The sequence below is a fragment of the Chrysochloris asiatica genome, unplaced genomic scaffold (assembly GCF_000296735.1).
Source record: "Chrysochloris asiatica unplaced genomic scaffold, ChrAsi1.0 scaffold00520, whole genome shotgun sequence".
NCBI classification, from domain to species: Eukaryota; Metazoa; Chordata; class Mammalia; order Afrosoricida; family Chrysochloridae; genus Chrysochloris; species Chrysochloris asiatica.
The window spans coordinates 454,779-472,214 of NW_006409038.1; the positions used below are offsets into that span (position 1 = coordinate 454,779).

A 17,436-nucleotide genomic window follows, 5' to 3' on the forward strand; every position below is an offset into this window, starting at 1 on the left:
TTCCACAATTTGTTGAGTCAACTATCTTTGGTATGGACATATAGCTGGATCTCTTTGAATCAGTTGGCCAGGTAGCCATCTTCCAAATTTCTTAGCGTATATCATTGAGTGTCTGCAGTGTTGCATAAGTTTGTTGAAAGATTTCAGTTTGTATCCCATCAATTCCAAGAGCCTTATTCTTAGCATAATATCATGAGTTACAGGTACTGAAGGAAGAAGTTCACAGTGCACTGAAAGCATTGGCAATCTTTTGAAATGTTCAAACATAAGCCTTTTTTTTTTTTTTAAGGTACAATAAATCTGTGTATTCCTTCCATTTATTTTTATAATTTTCTACATTATTCAAAATTTCCCCATATAATCCTTCAATACTGAAAGTAGAGAATTGAATTTTTCTCCAGCTCTTTTAACTTGAGAAATGTTTAGCATACATATCCATTTTGGTTTTCTACAGGTCTTTGCACATTTCATTATAATACTTTACTATGTCTTCTCCATCTGCCCTTTGGAATTTTCTCTTCATCTCTTTTTTTGCTTCTTGATTTACTCCATTTGCTTTAGCGTTTCTATGCTAAAGAGCAAAAAAAAATTTTTTTTAAGCTGACATCCATTTTGGTCTTTTCTTTCTTCGCTTCCTAATGCTCTTTTGCTTTCTTTCTGTATGATGCTCTTAATTTCATGCAACAATTCTCCTGGTGCTCAGTCATAAGTGTTTAATGCATCAAATATGTTCTTCAGATGATCCCTAAATTCAGATGGAACAAGTTTAAATTCAAATTTCCCCTCCTGTGAAACTGTTTTAATTTTTTTTTCAGCTTCAGTTTGAACTTGCTATGAGCAATTGATAGTCTGTTCCACAGTCGCTCCTGGCCTGGATTTCCTGATAAAATTATGTGCTTCCACAATTTCTTCTCATAGATACAGTCCATTTGAGTGTTGTGTATTCCATCTGGTGAACATCATGTTCATAGCCATCTTTTGTGTTGTTCAAAAGTATTTGCAGTAAATAAGCCATTGGTTTTGCAAGTTCTATCATGTGATCTCTATCATCATTTCTGTCATCAATTCCATATTTTCCAATTACTAATCTTTCCTCTTGTTTCCAAACTTTGCATTCCAATGCCTAGTAATTATCAATAAATCTTGATTGCATGCATTTCAGATTGAAAAAGTTGGTAGAATTCTTCAATTTCATCATCATGGGCTTTAGAGGTTGTGAATAAGTTTGAATAATAGTTATATTAACTGGCATTCCTTGTATTGTTATTGTTGTTAGGTACCATCTTTCAGTACCAACTTATACTGAACTTCTGCACAACAGAAATGAACACTGGTCTCGTGAGACCCTCACAATCATTGCTATACATGAGCCCATGCTGCTGCCACTGTGCCAATCCATCTGGCTGAAGGCCACCCTCTTTTTCACTGACTTTCCACTTTACCAAGCATGATGTCCTTCTCCAGGGACTGGTCTCTTCTGATAATATGTTTGAAGTATAAGAGACAAAGTCTAGTCATCTTGGCTTTCAAAATGGATTCTGGCTGTATTTCTTCCAACACAAATTTGTTTGTTCTTTTAAAAATATTATTTTCCAACTTCATACCTCAAATGCATCCATTCTACCACAGTCTTCCTTATTCACTGTCTGGCTTTCTCATGCATTCCAAAAACCAGCACTTATCAATGCACTTTGATTAAATATTTGATCAATTTCAGATTGAAGAAGTTGGTAGAATTCTTCAATTTCATCAACACTGGCATTGGTGGTTCGTGTATAAACTTGAATAGTAGTTGTGTCAACTGATCTTTCTTCTAGGTGTATGGCTATTATCCTATCACAGACAAGGTTGTAATTCAAAATAGATCTTGAAATGTTCTTTTTTATGAAGAATGTAACACCATTCTTCTACAATGTGTTGCTTCCTGAGCTGTAAACCATGTGGTTGTAAGTTTCCAAATGGCCGACCCCAGTTCATTTCAGCTCATGACTGTATGGATATCTATGCATTCCATTTTATTTTTGATAACTTCCAATTTTCTGGATTCATATTTCATAAATTCCTTTTCTAGAATATTAATGCAGGTTTCAACCTGTTTCTCCTCATTTTGAGTTATGTCCTATCAGTAAATGAAAGTCATGAAAGCTTTTCTCCATTCATGCCCTCATGGTCAACTCATCTGTCAGTTTGTCATCTGTGGTGGCTTGGATGTGGCTGTAATTCTGGAAGCTATGCCACTGGTATTTTGAGTACCAACAAGATCACCCACAATGGAGCTTCCAAACTAAGATAGATATGCTAAGAAAGAAAGATGGACTACTTCTAAATATTTAGTCACTGAAAACCTTAAAAATAGCATTAGAACACTGAAACATGATGGAGTGCTGGTGTGGCACTGCAGGATAATGCACTGGACTATAATGTCAGTTTGAATCACAAGGTTGGTGCTTCAAATCCATCAGACACTCCTTGGAAACTACAGGCAGAGTTGCTATGAATGGGAACCAACTCAAGGGTACTTAACAATACTAACAACAAATATGATGAAGAGCACCAGAATATTTTAAGCTATAATGCCTTTCTTCCTTGTTGGCATATTGATATTATACTATCACAGACACCATTAGATGTCAAGGATAGACCTTCAAATGTTCTTTTTAATAATGAACACAATATCATTCATCTTCAGTGTGTCATTCCTAGCATAGTGAACCATACAATTGTCATATTCAAAATGGCCAATAAGTCGGTTCTTCTCACTTATGCCTGGATTATCAATCTTTATGCATTCTATTTCATTTTTGAAAACTTCCAATTTTTCTAGATCCATATTCTAGTTTCCATATTCATTTCTAGATTCCATATTCTGATTGGAAGTGGATGTTTATAGCTATTTCTCCTTGTTTTGAGTTATGTTTCATCAGCAAATAAAGGTCTCAAAAGTTTACTCTGTTTGCATCATAATGGCCATCTCTGCTTTGAAGAGGCAACTCTTCCCAAGTCATATTTTTAGTATTTTCCTATCAGAGTGGCTCATCTTCTGGGACTTTATCTAGAAATATTCTGGTGCTATTCATAATGTTTCAATATCAATATTCTGGTACTATCTCACATTGTTCCTTTACTATTCATAAGGTTTTCATTGCCTACACATTCATGTTGTTTGCCTTCTCCTTTTTCCTAGTCTGATTTAGTTTGGAAGCTCAGCAGAAACCCATTAACTAAGTGTTTACCCTACTGATATTTCTAATACTGTAATCACAGTCTACTGCAGGAGAGCAACACACAAGGCACCACAGTAAGACAAACTGACAGACAAGTGGTGAGAAAAATAAAATAATACAGGGAGTTAAATCATTTAATTACACATTTTGAGATTCATTCATGGTGAACTATGTGGGGCCAGCATTACTATAAAGCTCCTGTTTTCTAATGGAAACGTAACACAGAAACCATGAAAGTGATGCTTAGATATGATACCTGTTGTTCATTGTAATATCACAGAATAATTGAAATCTAATTTAATTGAAGATTTTAAAATATATTGAAAAGTCATCAAAAGAATTACAAGTAGAATTAAGAACAACTTGAGATCAAAATACTTTTATACATTAGGAGAAACAGGAGTTTCAGTAGTTTAATAATACTTGAGTTGAAAATAGGATTAAGAAAACTGATGTTGTTAAACAATTTAAGTGACCCTGGCAACCCTATAACTATTATTGAGAGTTATTTTTTTCCCCTTACAGGTGGTCTATATATTACATACAAAAGACTTTTCTGAGATACTTTTAGCTGAACATGTGTACTGAGACTTTTTTTTTCCCAGTTGAGGGAAACATTGGGGGAAATTAAGAAAAAAATATTAATGATTGAAGTAATGAGGTAAGATTGCTTGGGGAGTCTAGATAAACTTTTTAAAAATGATACATTTGAACAATAATCATGGGACTTGTTAAGTTAACAAGACAACTGGTAAGTACAGAGGTGTGTACGCTGGCTGTTGTGCCTCCTGAGTAACTTTCCTTAATTAACCAACGTATGTCTGGTTGGAAATTCCGGGATAGAAGACAAATGATGCAAGTGGGTATCCTTTGGGAAACTGAGAGGCCAAGAAGTGAGTGTAACTCTGTGATTGAAGAAATCATAAGTTCTAAAGGATTTGTAAGAGGAATGTTTCAAGAAGAAAAGAGGAGTGGGGAGAATGGTATATAAGTGAGTCCAAGGCTATTGGTGAGACCTAGATCATTACATGAAAAAGTAGAAATACCAATATTAGAAGGAGATAATTGAGTCTACCTGATTATCAGTCAGTTACTTAAATTATGATAAAAATCTCTCAGAATTCAGTTCATTAAAAGAATGAATTTTATTGAGAAAACTTCCCTTTGAAGGAGAAGAATTGGATAGTTCACTTCAGAATTCTTCCTATGTATATTTTTATTGTCTTCTCATTGAAAATGAGTAAGTCTTAGTTATACAGTGCTGTCATCAGATAAAGAACACAGTGGATGCGTATAACAAACAGAAATATATTCTCTGATAGTTTAGAAAATTAGTAGTCCAAAGTAAGCATACTGGCTCTGGGGAAAGTTTTTTTTTTTTTTTTTCTCTTTCAGTATGGATAGGCCCAGCCTTCCCCGAAAATCTACATGGTATTAGAAACAATATTTCCCTGGATATAGGAGCTTCACAGTGCAGGAAATCCAGGTCTAAAGTATGTAAGCCACTTTCAATTCATCTTTCTTGGTGGTAATATGTGCCCATCCCTGGGTTGATTTCTCTATCAATTTATAACTCAAAAACAAGATTAGATCAAGATAGAATCTAATTCTGTATTTTGCTCTGACTTTATTAACATCCTAAAAGTGAGTATTTTCAACTCTCTCAATAATTATATCAGATCAGAACTGAACACATCAGCTGATTCCATGAGGTTGATTCTATTATATCAGATTACATCATGGAAGATATAATTATCAGGCAATATCATGAATATCACATGCAAGTAAAACTTTGCTAAAGATAATTTAAAAATGATTACAATGGTACATAAACAATAAAGACATGTATCTTAACTGGTAAATCACTTAGAATCCTGGCACAGTGTAGTTGGTACAAAACCTTAATTATCACAATCCAATATTTGTTAACTGGATACATGTACATATCCTCTTAAACCATATATAATCTATAAATATATAAAATTCTAAAGTCATAATGTGGTGCCTTGTGTTTTGCTGTGATGCTTCAAGTTATGCCACTGGTATTTTAAAAAACAGCAGAGCCAAGAGAGCAATCCCTGTGCCTCCAGCGGCTGCTGCCTCCAAGTTGAGGATAGTGGACGGCACAGGTGCTGGCCAAAGCACTTCTTTACAGGGTCTAAGAAAGTGCATGGTTGCAGCAGCCCATGCAATTGCTGACAAAAGATGAAATCAAAGAAGTGTTAGTTCAATTGCAGTCAAATCTTTCACTGTAAAAACATCATTTAAACCAGTTCTTGATGGATCTGTTCTTTAAAATGGCATAAAACAAAAACTAGCAAAGGAATGCAGAGAAGCAAAATAGAGACCCCAAAATGCTACTAAAGAAATGCAACTGCTTCAAAATGAAAGAAAGTCCAAGATACAGTATGAGAAGCAACTAGAAGAAAACCAGAGAAAGCTGAGAGAACAAAAAGAAAAAGATGAACACTGAAGAGCATCTGCAGAAATAAAAAGAAAACAAAAGTTAGAGGAAGAAAAGGAAAGATTCTTTGATTTTGGAGAGCTTGATTACCATATGTCTTGGTGATTGTCTTTTAGGGTCTATCCTTCCTGGGGTTCGTTGAGTTTCTTGAATGTTTATCTTTTTGCTTTTCAGGATGTTAGGAAAAATTTCTTCCAGAAGCTCTTCAACTATCTTCTCTGTGGACTTGTGTGATTGTTCCTATTCCAGAATGCCATTAATTCTTAAGTTATTTCTCTTCATGTTGTCCAACATGAATCTTAGGCCTTCCTCAGATTTTTTTATTCTTTTTTGTCTTTGCTCTTCTTAGTAGTGTTGAGAGATTTATCTTGTAGCTCACTAGTTCTGGCTTCCATCTCTTCAATTCTACTCCTTTGCCCTTTCAGTGTATTGTCCATTTCTGATATTCTCTTATTAATCATTTGGACCTCTTTCTGTAGGTTTTGAATTGTTTCCAATGCTGTATCTATCTTATTTGATTGTTCCTGTAGCACTTTCCTGACTTCTTCCTTATTTTTTGCGACTCCATTGTATAATGTTTTGATACATATTATAATCATTTTTCTGAATTCCTTCTCAGGCATTTCCAAAGTCTGCCCATCTTCCAGTATGGAGTGTAGGTCTACTTCCAGCTCATTTGCCTCAGTCACTTTATCTTATTTCTGGACATGTGCAGATATGGTCTTCTGTTTCTGTTTTTTGGGCATATTCAGAGGTTATCTGTGGCCTTAATACTTAGATAGGTGTGCATTTTGGTATTTGTATGCTTTCTGATTGTCTCCAGGTAGATGTGATCAGGAAATGGGCTTCCTTTTTCACTCTTCTTAAGAAATTTCAAGAAGCCACTGTTGGTCATTTTGACGTAACTTAGGATTTAATTTTCAGCCTATTTCCTTTTTAGTCTGCCAGTCCCGCTCCAGAATCCCTGTTCAGGCGTTTTTTTCTAGTTATAAACAGTTCAGGGCTGGCTGTGGCCATTTGATTTTAAGTGGAAACTGTCTCTTTAAATTTCGAGGAGATCTGTGTGCATTTGTAGTAGAACCCCCCAAGGGTGGGGCTGGAGCATCCACTAGCTCAGGCACCCTCATAGTCACCAGAATGGAGGTGCACAGACAGCAATAGACCAATGAACAGATACAAAAAGAAAAGAATGTCCACACCTTTATCTCCATGGTTCTGTCAGGCATCTGTGGCTGCTGTGATCCTTCCCCCGCTTGGTCTCACCCAAGATGGCGGCTCCTGGAGCAGCTGAGCATCTTGAATTAGAAAGCAATGAATTTCTTGCTCCTGCTACAATTTCCCCTAGCTGTATGTAACTCTTCCAACCTTCTAAATATTCCTTTAAATGTGGTTCAGAGTTCTGGGACCATCCCCTGAGACTGCTTGGTCCTGTATTCTATGTTGTTGCTGATGGAGCTCCTTACTGCACTTCCACCCGATCTGCCATCTTGTTTATTCTTCACTTGAACAAGTTTTTGTTGGTTTCAACAGATGCATGTTTGCATCATATACAGGTCGTCAAAATCCTCTTATGAAGAAGTCAGATAAGAAGAGCTCGTCTGTGACTACAAAAGATATGAGACTATGTTCATGTTTTGAATTCAAGAAACCCCTAATGGAACCAAAAATATGTGTTCATCACTTGTATGCCTCGAATGCTTTAGTCAGTTATCTATTTGACCCAACACAAGCATCATTGGCTAGAAGCCAAAGTGCTACATCTTTATCCATCCCTGGAAAGATGGTTCGGGCATCAATATTAATTTACTCCAACATTTAAAGGTGATCTAGCCCTTGCATAACCACAGTAATAATGAATTGGAGATTCCTAGCCTGGGTCCACAACTGGTATTTGAAATTCTTATCCAAGCAAAACCAGAAATCTCTCTTTTGGAGAATTTAGGAACACTTACTAAGATCAGCTCCTCATGGGCTGGGTGAAACAGTCTCTTGTGGAAACTGCCCCAGAAGCAAATGTGGAAATGCCACCTAAAACCACTGTGGAAGGGTCCCCTGAAGTGGGTGTAGGAGTCTCCAGCAAGCCCAATGTGGAAATATCTTTGAAGGCAATTGTGGAAGTGCTCCTTAAGACCAATGTAAAAGTGCCACTCAAGGCTGCTGTGAAAGTGCCCCCCAGGTTTGTGTGGTGACATCTCTTTGATATCGACATGGAAGTATCTCCCAAGTCGAAAGCGGGAGACTTGCCACAGAAATTAGAATCAGAAACTACAAACAGGCTTCAAATCCTGTTATTAAGAAATGCTCATCATCGAACATCCTATGTTATATAGATGGCCATCATCTGCAAGTGGGTGGTGTCTGCCCTCCCCAGTCAAGCTAGTTCCCAAGAATCGTCCACCATTACCACTTATAGTGACATCAGAGCAATCAACTACATTTTCTCTGTCTTATAAAGTGATACCTGTTCAACCAAATACATTAATAACAACAACCAAAAAGAAGATAGCCATTTGTAAAACCATTAACAGCAAATTTGAAGTGCCCAGCCACAAAAATACAACCGTTGAAGAGACTAGTACTAAGATCACCCCCATACTCATGAATTCTGTGTCCTCAACAAGAATTTTGACAGAAAAACAGAGTCTTGTCCATGAACAGAAAGAATAGGAAGGGGTGAAAAATCAGAAAGTACTGGAAAAGAAGAGCATGAAGAACTAATAAGAACAATGTTACAAGTTCAAGTCCCAAAGAAAGATGATGACCACTATAATGTCCAATTTAGAGAAAGTATATTGGCACAGCAAACAACTATAGCTGGAAGGCAGTTGGGAGACAACAGTTTGTCCTCAGTCTGCCACCCTGTGGGAAGCCGACTGCCAGTTTATATATGCTATGATCCTGGCTCAAGGTCTAGGGGCTTATCTAAAGGAATATGCTGAAGCAGGTAGTACAAAAACAGAAATAGCAGGTTAGTGTCAAAAGGAAGACTAGATAACAACCAGGCCAGGGCAATAAAGTTACAAATCAGTTTACATAGATTGAGAAACAAAGCTACATATCAGTTTACATAGGCAGACTAATAAAAACTATAAACTAGTCACATTTGCCAGGGTCCCTGAGATATATGGTTAAGTTGATTACCTTAAGGTATACCTGGGGACCATAAAGCAGATACAATAAACACCATTTGAGGTGCTTGTGTCTGTTTTATCTTTTCTGAGGCCATGGGGACTAGGCCTGTGATGCTTTCTTCTGCCCTTGATGCCTTGCTTTGTGTCTATTTTATATCCTCTGAAGTCATGGGAACTATGCTGAGATTTAGAAATTCTGAATTTTCAAATAACTCTATTGTTTCATTTGCCCCCCCCCCCATTTTTATGGGACTACTCAAATCATTGATTCTTCACTATCGGCTGTAGTCCTTACAGTGGTATACTGAGATTGCAATACCATGAGTTTCACAGCTCCAATTCAGTTATGCATAAATTTGATAAGGGCATTCAGGATACAGGGTCCGATTAGGAGTTCGAGTATGAGGAGCATGAGGGGGCCAGCTAATCTGGTTACAAGAATCAGAATCGTGACCCAAGGGGACCAGTTGAATAGAGTTTGATACCAATTTTGGGTGGAGTCTAGCTGCTTATTTCTTTTCTCTTTACTCCCTCTGATCACTGCTAATATCATTCTAATTACTCCAGTTTTATTAGCATAAAAAGAACATTCCTCTCCTAGGGCAGCACAAAGTCCTCCTTGTTATAAGAACAGGAGGTCGAGTCCTCTCCGGTTTTGGAGAGCCACTTCAGCAAGAGATTCAACTTGGTCAGACATTTCAGAAATTGAATCTTCTAATCGGCTCAAGTCAAGCTCTGGACAAGCTATTAAGCCCTTGTCCTTGTGTTGCTAAGGCTGAGATGCCTAAAGCTGAGGATCCTGCAATTCCTAATCCGACTAAGAAGGGAATTAGGATGGGAACTCAGGGGTAACAGGTATGGTCAGGAGTTGTCATCAAGGCTAGCTCCTGATCAGCTCCATATATGTCAATGCGAGGAAGCAAGTACACAGGGATACATAATTCTGAGGAATGAATGGCGGGGAAGGTATAAGTAGACCTACAATTAGTAAGGTCAAAGGAGCATGTGAAACAAGTTCCAGGGGTAGAGAGGTAATACATTAATGTACCGTTGTAGGTTAAGTGGACTACAGAGGTACAAATCTTTGAAAAGCGAGAGTGGGCTATATCATTGGGGAGTGTAGCAAAGCAAGTACCTTGTCCCATTATATGTACTAAGGTGATGTGGAGAATTTGGGCAGAACATTCGTTTTTTGATGAGGGGTTGGAGTAGTTGGTTGCTAAGCTGGTGTAGGAAAGGGGTCTGGGGTCCAAGCACATCCAATAACCCTGTGCTAGGTCAGGGTTGGTGGAATTTAACAGGAAGTATGACTGTTTCAATATATTTAACAGAGAGATGTCTGCCCCATTGCTGGGTATTGACAATACACTGTTAGGCTCTCACAGTTTAGGGGCTGAGGGTAAAGGTATCTGGGTAGCGGGAGGCGTTGGAACCTGTTGAATTTGGGCAACCAGATTGGCTTGAATTCTGCTGGGTAATAATAAGGAAGCCCCGTGGGAGCTGGGGCCTGGGGGGAATTTTCCATTGGATAGTGAACAAATTACCATTGTCATACCCTGATACATAAAGCCTGAGTCCCCAGGTCAGGCCTGTAGCCCACATTTGTGTTGGGTCCCAGGGGTTCTTTATGGTTATGTTAATAGGGTTGCAGTGTCCAACTGGACAATTCAATTTGGGAGTTAAGCGACGGACCTCTATATGTTTATCTCTGTCTTTAGTGTAGCCTGAAATTGTGGACATAGTTTCACATCCCCATTTATAAGAATAATAAGATTTTACATCATTACATTGCCAGGGGGCACAAGTGACTGGGCAAAGATAAATGCCCAGGCGCTGCATGCCTCATTCTTTCTGAACTTTACCACACCCATAATTCTTTCCAGAGTGGTCGTATAGAGACCCTCCTCCTTGTACAGTAGCTCCAGTCTCTTGATTCCTTTTGGAGGGAACAGCCATTCGGGGACCCATAATAGAGCAGAGATCTATAGTGAGAGTGAATGGGGTGGGGTCCCCTATACTGTTACATAGAGTACAATTATATATTGTACTTCCCATTGTTCCCTCTATTAGGGTCCACAAGTATTTCTCAGGGGACACTCTCCAACTATGTGTCTTGGGAATAAACAGTAATAACCAGACTATAATCATGTATGCGTCAGTCTTAGCTTTAGAGGACACTCTGGATCTTTGATGGCTTTCCATGCTTCACCAGGAAGGGCTGGTTTCAGGTGAGAATGATGCACCATGGAGTCACTCCGTCTACTTTGATGGTGGATATGGTGGTCAAGATCACGGTGAAAGGGCCCTTCAACCTGGGTTCAAGTCCTGAAGAGGTGTGATGCTTGACTAACAGAGTCACCTGGCTGAAACCGGTAGACAGGCTCTGGTGAGAAGGTGGGTACGGGATGGCTTCTCAGACTGCACAGAACACTTCTCGCTGAGTGGCATGGAGGGTCTGTAAGGACTTAAGCAATTGTTGATTATGTACCTCAGCCTGTTTGAAATTTTGCAATTTGGGCAATAGAGGTGGGGTTCTTCCAAGCATAATGTCATAAGGGGTGAATCCCTTCTTGTAAGGGGTGCATCTAGCACGTAACAAGACAAAGGGGAGTAAGGATGGCCAGTCAGCACCTGTCTCTAGTACATATTTAGACACAGTTTCTTTTAGGGTCCTATTTATTCTTTCTACTTGTCCGGAACTCTGAGGCCAGTAGGCACAATGCAACTTCCACTTGATTCCCAGGAATCTGGAAATTTGCTGAGTCAAGGTAGCAGAAAAGGCTGGTCCATTATCTGACCCAAGGGGCTCAGGGAGACCATACCTGGGGATTATTTCCTCTATCAGTTTCTTTGCAACTACAGTGGCTGTTTTATTTTGGGTAGGAAATACTTCAACCCACCCCGAGAATGTGTCTATTAGGACTAATAAGTATTTTGTGGCCGAGCTGGGGGCTTGATTTCAGTGAAGGCTAACTCCCAGTGTTCTCCTGGCACTTGCCCCCGGTACCTAATTCCTCCAGATTGGGGAGCTGTAGTTCATGCATTTACTTGAGCACATGAAACTCACCTGGCCACTGGACTGTCTACGAGCTTGTCTAAGTGAAGAATATAAATCTGTTTCCTAAGCAATTCACTAAGTTTAGTTTTTCCCAAATGGGTGGCCTGGTGCATTTGCTGCACGAGTGACTTACTCAAAACCTCAGGAACCACTGTCCTACCATCAGGGGAGAGTCCTCCTTTGTTGCAGAATTCTGCTTAGCCCACTGAATTTCTTCTTCAGTATAGTGGGGTGTCTAGGGCAACGAGGGTTCTGGCAGGGGCACGAGAGTCAGTTCTAGGTTAGATGACCCCCAAACTGCTACTTGTCTTGATTCCCCATCAGCTTTTCGGTTACCCACAGATTCTTTAGTATTCCCTTTTTGGTGCCCTGGGCAATGTATGATGGCTAGTGTGGAGGGTAGACCTATTGCTTAAAGTAGGGTAAGAATTTCCTGCTTATTCCGTGACATAGGGTATTATTCCATGACATAGGGTATTGTTTTACCTGTATTGGTGAGGCATTTGCCTTGAGTTACACAATTTCAGGAGATTGATGTCGTGCTAGTCCAAGAGGATTAAATTCTGCCCATACTTCAGAGAAGGCCTGTTTCAAATACTCCAAATATTCATTGGGCTTGGCTGTCAGGAATGATTATTCTGTAAGAGATATTCTTCAGACAAAGGGCAGGTTAATAAGACAGTAGATGGTTGAGGGCACTTGTTTCCTCAAACGAGATAGTGGCATGGAGTTTGCAAAGCAGGTCACAGCCCAGCAATGGATAAGGACAGTCTGGTATTAGGAGGAAAGAATGAGTCACAGTGTGGTTCCCTAGGTTAACAGTTCTTTTAGTGGTCCATGGCCATCTAGATGTCTTCCCAGTGGCTCCCTGGATTACAATGGAATCCAAGGACAGCGGTCCCAGAGACGAGGTTATGATTGAACAAGTGGCCCCCTTATCTACTGGGAAATGGATAGGCTTGCCCCCTCCTTGCACTGTCACCCCGGGGGCTCAAAGGGGCTTAAGGGGAATGAGCCCGGGCCTCCCTAAGCCTGACTTGTGAGGTTAAGGATAGGGGGGCATGTACCTTGTCTTTCTTTCCTTTGTGGGCACTCATTTTTCCAGTGTCTTTCTAGTTTCCAATAAGTACACTGGTGCTTTCCCAGAGGCGTTTGGCTTGAGGGGTTTGTTCTAAGCTGACCTCTCTTCCCCGGTGTATTGTTTCTGTTCCTGGAGAGCTGATCTGCTTCTCTCAAGGCTGCTACAACAGCTCTGGCTAAGGCTTGCTTTCCTGCTTCCTCGGGAGGGTCTCTATTATTATAGAATTTCCTGGCTATCTCTACTAATTCTGAGAGATTCTTTCCTTCAACTCCTGTAGTTGCTGCAACTTCCGTTTAATATCAGGTGCTGATTGGACATAATAAAGCCAGGTTAACGGCACGTTGTTTTTCTCCAGCCCCAGGATCTATAGGGGTGTAAGTCCGGTATACTTCTAACACTCTCTCCAAAAATTCATCAGGAGACTCGCCATCACTCTGGGTAACCTTGGTCACTTTGGAGAGGTTGGTAGGCCTCCGAGCTGCTCTCTTAATACCTGCTAGTAAGTACTGCTGATAGCTTTTTAGAGACCGCAACCCGCGCCTTGCCTCCCCCAAGGCAGTGTTAGGGTCCCAGTCTGGTCTCCTTTGAAGAAATTCCTCCTCAATTCTATCTCTATTCTCCTCTTCAGTGTCCCCTAGAGGACCAATAACTGCTTTTTGGGCCTCATGCCGGATCCTACTCCTCTCCTCAGCTGTGAACAATACTACTAAAAGTTGCTGGCAATCATCCCAAGTTGGCATGTGGGTTTGAAAAACAGACTCCAAGAGTCCTGTTAAGGCCTAAAGTTTTTCTGAGGTGGGGGGGTGCTGGTTCTTCCAATTATGCAGGTCACTAGTTAGAAAAGAGGCATAAACTTTATAGGGGCGCACGTGGGGATCACCTGTCAGAGGCGGCACAGTGAGGGAAGAACAGTGGGTTGTCTGATCGCAGTCCTGCAAAGAGTGTGTCACAGGGAGCAAGAAGTGGGGCCCTCAGAATCAGGGACGGTTGGAGGTAGCGGAACAGTTGAAGGGCCAGCAGTCCGGCTCCAAGTGTGTCGAGGGGGGGGTGGGGAACCAAGAGGAGGAAGGTTCTCAGGTTCAGTGACAGTTGGGGTTGGTGGAACAGTTGAAGGGCCAGCATTCCGGCTCCAAGTGTGTTAGGGAGAGCCAGGAGGAGGAAGGCTCTCAGTATTAGGGACAGTTGGGGGTGTCAGAGCAGTTAAAGGACCTGCAGTCGGGCAACTGTAAGGAGCGGGCAGCTCTGCATTTTCGGGAACCAGAAGGAGGGGGATGAGAAGAGCGAGTATCTCGCAGGCAGGAGGATGAAGATGGTAGTGGATTTCTTTTCTTTCTTTCAGAGGCTGTCAGTATAATTCCTAGGCCTGCCTGGAAGGCACACATTTTCAACCATTCAGGGGGGTTTTGGACTAAGCTTAACCAGAGGTCTACGTAGGGATATTGATCTGTACGCACAGGGATCTCCACCACTCGATCCTAAACAGCTTTAATGATAAGGGGGTCAAAATGTACCAATACCAGGTTACCCCACACCCAGAGAAGGCCACTCTTATCTAATTTGCATAAGTTTCGGAGGCGGCCTGGGCTGAGTCTAATACCATAGTCATCAGAGAAAGCAGTTTGGAAGTTCTTCAGCATACACTGCAAGGGGTTAAGGGAGCTATTCTTACTACATGACCCTTCCCATGCTGATTTAGGCAGGTAAGAACAAGTAAGAAGAAATCTATTTCCCAAGGTTCAAAGTCTTGCAAGTTTCCCTGAAAGGTTAGGCTATAATGTCTTAAGACTCAAAGTCCCACCTATGGGGATAACACCAAGATATATCCTGCAGGATGACTTTTATGAAGAGGCAAAACTTTATGGAGAGAGAGTTAACAGGTACACTGTTCATTTAAGTTCGGCCACAGGTGAGTCGGAGAAATATGAGACAAAGGAGGAGGTAGAGGAAACAAAATCAGGTCTTCTGGGTGGCAGTCCATTCGGCAGGAGCATTAGCGAAGAGTCCTGAAGCAAAAATTAGTATAAGAGGGAGGTAGTATATACGGGAGAAAGAGAGACAAGACAAGAAGGAAATGATAGACATAGGGGAAAGTAGAGAAAGATCGCGGGAGAAATAAACACTATGAGTCAATGCAAACGGTCAATACAAACAACCCAAGACAAGTACAGGAACTTTACCAGGCTTCTCAAGCGGCGTCTCGGTGAGAAGGATCCGGGAAGAGTCGTGGCCGCGTCTGGCCCTCTTTCCCTGGCCAAACAGGGAGACCAGTCTCACAGACAGATTCTCCTCCCAGGCCCAGGTGCCTTAAAGCCAATTATGCGCGTCTTTCTGGCTGGTGCTCAGACAGGGAGTAGGGAATCCGGGGCCCTGGAGCTTCTTCAGGGGGCGTCTCCCCTAGATGTCTCTTCTCCCTGGAGCTGCCGCTGCCAGTCAAAGGCCGTAGAACACAGTAGCCATCCCGGACGAACACCCAGATGTTACGGGTTCAAGTCCCAAAGAAGGATGATAACCACTATAATGTCCTAGATGTCTCTTCTCCCTGGAGCTGCCGCTGCCAGTCAAAGGCCGTAGAACACAGTAGCCATCCCGGACGAACACCCAGATGTTACGGGTTCAAGTCCCAAAGAAGGATGATAACCACTATAATGTCCGATTTAGAGAAAGTTAATTGGCACAGCAAACAGCTATAGCTGGACAGCAGGGAGCCAACAGTTTCTCCTCAGTCTGCCGCCCTGTGGGAAGCTGACTGCCAGCTTATATATGCTACAATCCTGGCCCAAGGTCTAGGGGCTTATCTAAAGGAATGTTCTGAAGCAGGTAGTACAAAAACAGAAATAGCAGATTAGTGTCAAAAGGGAGACTAGATAACAACCAGGCCAGGGCAATAAAGTTATAAATCAGTTTAAGTAGATAGAGAAACAAAGCTACATATCAGTTTACATAGGTATACTAATAAAAACTACAAATTAGTCACATTTGCCAGGGTCCCTGAGATATATGGTTAAGTTGATTACCTTAAGGTATACCTGGGGACCATAAAGCAGATACAATAAACACCATTTGCGGGGGTTTGTGTCTGTTTTATCTTTTCCGAGGCCATGGGGACTAGGCCTGTGATGCTTTCTTCTGCCCTCAATACCTTGCTTTTGTCTATTTTATCTCCTCTGAAGTCATGGGAGCTATGCTGAGATTTAGAAATTCTGAATTTTCAAATAACTCTATTGTTTCAGAAGAAGGAAGGTGAAAGACCTATGTTGCAAAATTTGCAAAAAAGATAGGAGAGAGAAGAGAATAGAAGAAATTATGAAAAGAATGTGCAAGAGTGACCTAAACCTTTCCAAACTGGCCTCAAACCTCTGGTCACGAGATATTCGAAGAGGAGGCAGATGCTGAAGAGACAGACAACAAATCAACAGAAGAAATCACCTCTTCAGCAAGTTCCATTGACATCGGTATGCCTCAAAAACCGAAAAAGAAAACAAAAACATTCAAGAAAATGCCTTTTAAACTTACATATTTAGATGCAAGTGGGAGGCACACAACTAAAGAAACCACAGCTAAAGAAAACAAATCATTTAATGGAGATATGAAAATTTCAAAGAAAACTGTGAAAAACCCATCAACTCAGGCTAAAAGACCAGCCACAAAGAAAATGGTTGAAAACAGTTCTTTCACCCTAAACTTACATGAAATGGTCCACATGGTGGGAACTTCAGAGAGCCTAGAAAACAAGCCTCAAGGATGGACTTGTGACCCAATTGTCAATCTAGTTGGCCATCTGAAATCACCCCTTTTGAATGCAGATGACTATCTTTAAATGAAAACAAACTAAGATCTTACACAATTTCAACAAAGTGCTCTAACTTCTATAGAAGACAGAAGGGCTAAATGGGTAGCATCTTACCCTTAATTGTGAAGAAGTGTTCATATGGCCTGGGAGATTCCATCATCCTCTCTTCAGTTCACCATTTTAACTCTCGGGCCTTGTTTTTCTTTTACTTCATCGGACTGCTTGTGAATTTGTTGTTGTTGTTAGGTGACAAAAAAAGACAGTGAAAAAAGGAAAACAGCTCAAAGTTACCTCAACATATGTCTGACAGTCTTGCTTACATCATCTAGTTCTCTTATCTTAGAGACAGAGGTTCTGAGTAAAATGTCTACTCTGTTTTCCTAAATATTTCCATTGTCTCTCAGTCTTGTGTTTGTGAGTGCATGTCCAGGATGTTCTCACAAAGGACAACTCTTAAATTGCCCCAAGACACTCAGTGGAAGGAAATATCTGGGTCCATTACCCACTGTTGTTGTTGTTAGATGTCTTTGAGTCGATACCGACTCATAGCGACCTTATGTACAGCAGAAAGAAAAACTGCCAGATCCTGGACCAACCTCACTACTGTTGCCATGATTGAATCCATAATGACTGCAAGCATACATTGACAGAGAACTTCCAGAGGTTCAAGCTGGATTCAGAAGAGGCC

The 17,436-nt window shown here is 40.8% G+C and overlaps 1 protein-coding gene across 1 annotated transcript; it reads left to right on the plus strand.

Annotated features, from left to right (window-relative positions):
- The first annotated feature begins 4,041 nt into the window (after nucleotides 1-4,041).
- On the plus strand, nucleotides 4,042-16,775 carry LOC102811754 (MAP7 domain-containing protein 3-like). Its single transcript, XM_006877531.1, is given in 16 exon segments — nucleotides 4,042-4,207; nucleotides 4,620-4,710; nucleotides 5,283-5,748; nucleotides 7,519-7,621; nucleotides 7,687-7,793; nucleotides 7,884-7,952; nucleotides 7,955-8,039; nucleotides 8,144-8,353; nucleotides 9,421-9,667; nucleotides 10,151-10,224; nucleotides 13,377-13,457; nucleotides 14,751-14,864; nucleotides 15,117-15,397; nucleotides 16,189-16,232; nucleotides 16,234-16,306; nucleotides 16,308-16,775. Coding segments are annotated over 16 exon segments (2,679 nt in total).
- Nucleotides 16,776-17,436: the final 661 nt, after the last annotated feature.